Source organism: Austrofundulus limnaeus, unplaced genomic scaffold, assembly GCF_001266775.1.
Source record: "Austrofundulus limnaeus strain Quisiro unplaced genomic scaffold, Austrofundulus_limnaeus-1.0 Scaffold564, whole genome shotgun sequence".
In the NCBI taxonomy this organism is placed as follows: Eukaryota; Metazoa; Chordata; class Actinopteri; order Cyprinodontiformes; family Rivulidae; genus Austrofundulus; species Austrofundulus limnaeus.
In genome coordinates this window covers 257,734-259,436 of record NW_013952966.1, presented here as the reverse complement: position 1 = coordinate 259,436, position 1,703 = coordinate 257,734, and the positions used below count along the sequence as shown (strand labels likewise).

The 1,703-nt window shown below is 39.2% G+C and overlaps 1 protein-coding gene across 1 annotated transcript in view; it reads left to right on the top strand.

Moving 5' to 3' along the window:
- aldh1l2 (aldehyde dehydrogenase 1 family, member L2) overlaps nucleotides 1–1,703 on the top strand; it is a gene marked incomplete in the record, with an annotated part of 44,459 nt that overhangs the window by 11,809 nt on the left and 30,947 nt on the right. The window contains 2 exon segments of the mRNA XM_014026528.1: nucleotides 1,157–1,322; nucleotides 1,392–1,493. Coding sequence (XP_013881982.1) covers nucleotides 1,157–1,322; nucleotides 1,392–1,493 — 268 coding nt within the window.

Genomic DNA, 1,703 nt, shown 5'->3' with positions numbered 1-1,703 from the left:
AACTGTTAAGAACACAGTTTATTGGAAGAACTGTAGATTTTAACCAGTTTATGGAGTAGTCAGAAATTCTTGAAAAGGAATTTATTAAATTAATAACCTGAGATAGAGGGCTTTCTGAATGTTGAAGAAAAAGTAGGACAAACCCTTCGTACAAACAAAAGTAAGAGAAATTTAGGATAAGAATACGAACATGTTCTTGCATGAGGCCCATTATCTGTTACTCCTCAAACAGAATAAATTAATCATACCTCTCTCTTTACCTGAGGACTGGACAACGTGGAAGAAACTGTTAAATATTTACCTATTTAGCTACTTTATTAACTCCAGTCTCTTTGTTTGGTGAAGTGATGAATCAGGAAGTCTGAGACTCAGCASATTTTTGTCTGATTCATCCCAATCAGCATAAAAAAGAAAAACACATTAAGGCTCAACAAGTGAGCTAACAACAGATACGTATTTTCATAAAATTTATTACATTGCATTTTACTGACAAAGTTCCATTCTGAGACCTGGTTTCAAAATTTTCCAAAAAGAGACTGATCTGATGGTGATGTGTAAATGAGAGGCTAAATCGCAACAAAAATGTTTYAGTTTCGYTAAAACCCAGCTCCGTGTGAAAGATCTTAATGGTGCATTATCACCACCAGWTAGATGTGTGGATCAGAACAGTCGTCTAAAAACAAAACCTGCCTGTACCCAGCTGACACTGCTGAACTGAGAGGTGAGCGYCACGCTGTGGTATGGGAACTGCACACGTACACAAAACAATACTCAATACTGGGACTGGAATCGATGTATCTTTAAAAATAAGTGTGTGCGATGGTCATGAAGAAAGTCTTAATTCACACTAATTTAAAAATACCGTCCTGGAAATGATTCCTACATGATGCAGTCAGATGTTCCTACAGTTTAAAGGAGTGTTTCTGTTAATCTGTCATCTTTTAAAATCTGGAGTTCAGTGTTAAACAATGATTTCTCTTTGTCACTTTTGTACCTGATTTATTTGTGGTGGATTTAAATTGTGTCCAGATGCTGAAGTGGTGCAAAGGACCTGCTGARGCTGATGTTTTTATTTTTGTGCCAACATGTAGTTTGCAAGTTCTGTGTAGYCTTTGTGAATCCAGGCCAGAGTTTGTATATCTTTGTATGTCCCCAGGACCCTGATCCATGGGGATCAAAAAGCTGGCTTCACAGTGTTCTGGGCTGATGACGGTCTGGACACCGGGCCCATCCTGCTGCAGAAAGAATGTGCCGTTGAGCCCAATGACACGGTGGACACGCTGTACAACCGATTCCTCTTTCCAGAGGGAATCAAATCTATGGTTAGCACTTGTGACATGATCTGAATGTTTGSCTAAAGACTGCCGACTGAGCTGTGACTTCTGCTGTAGGTGGAGGCAGTGCAGCTTATTGCTGATGGAAAGGCCCCTCGAATCCCCCAGACAGAAGAAGGAGCGAGTTATGAGGGGATTCAGAAGAAATCTAATGCCAGGGTAAGAGTGTCTTATTGAGGAAGACAGGTACTACCTAGGGCTGCAACGATTAATCGATTAATCGACGACTAATCGATTATTAAAATAATAGATGACTAATTTAATAATCGATTAATCGTTTTCTTTCTTTGTTTTTTATTTTACTCATTTTTTTTGTTTTTCTCTCCAAACTGCTTTGACACCTTCCACTGCCACATCTGCCTTTCTGTC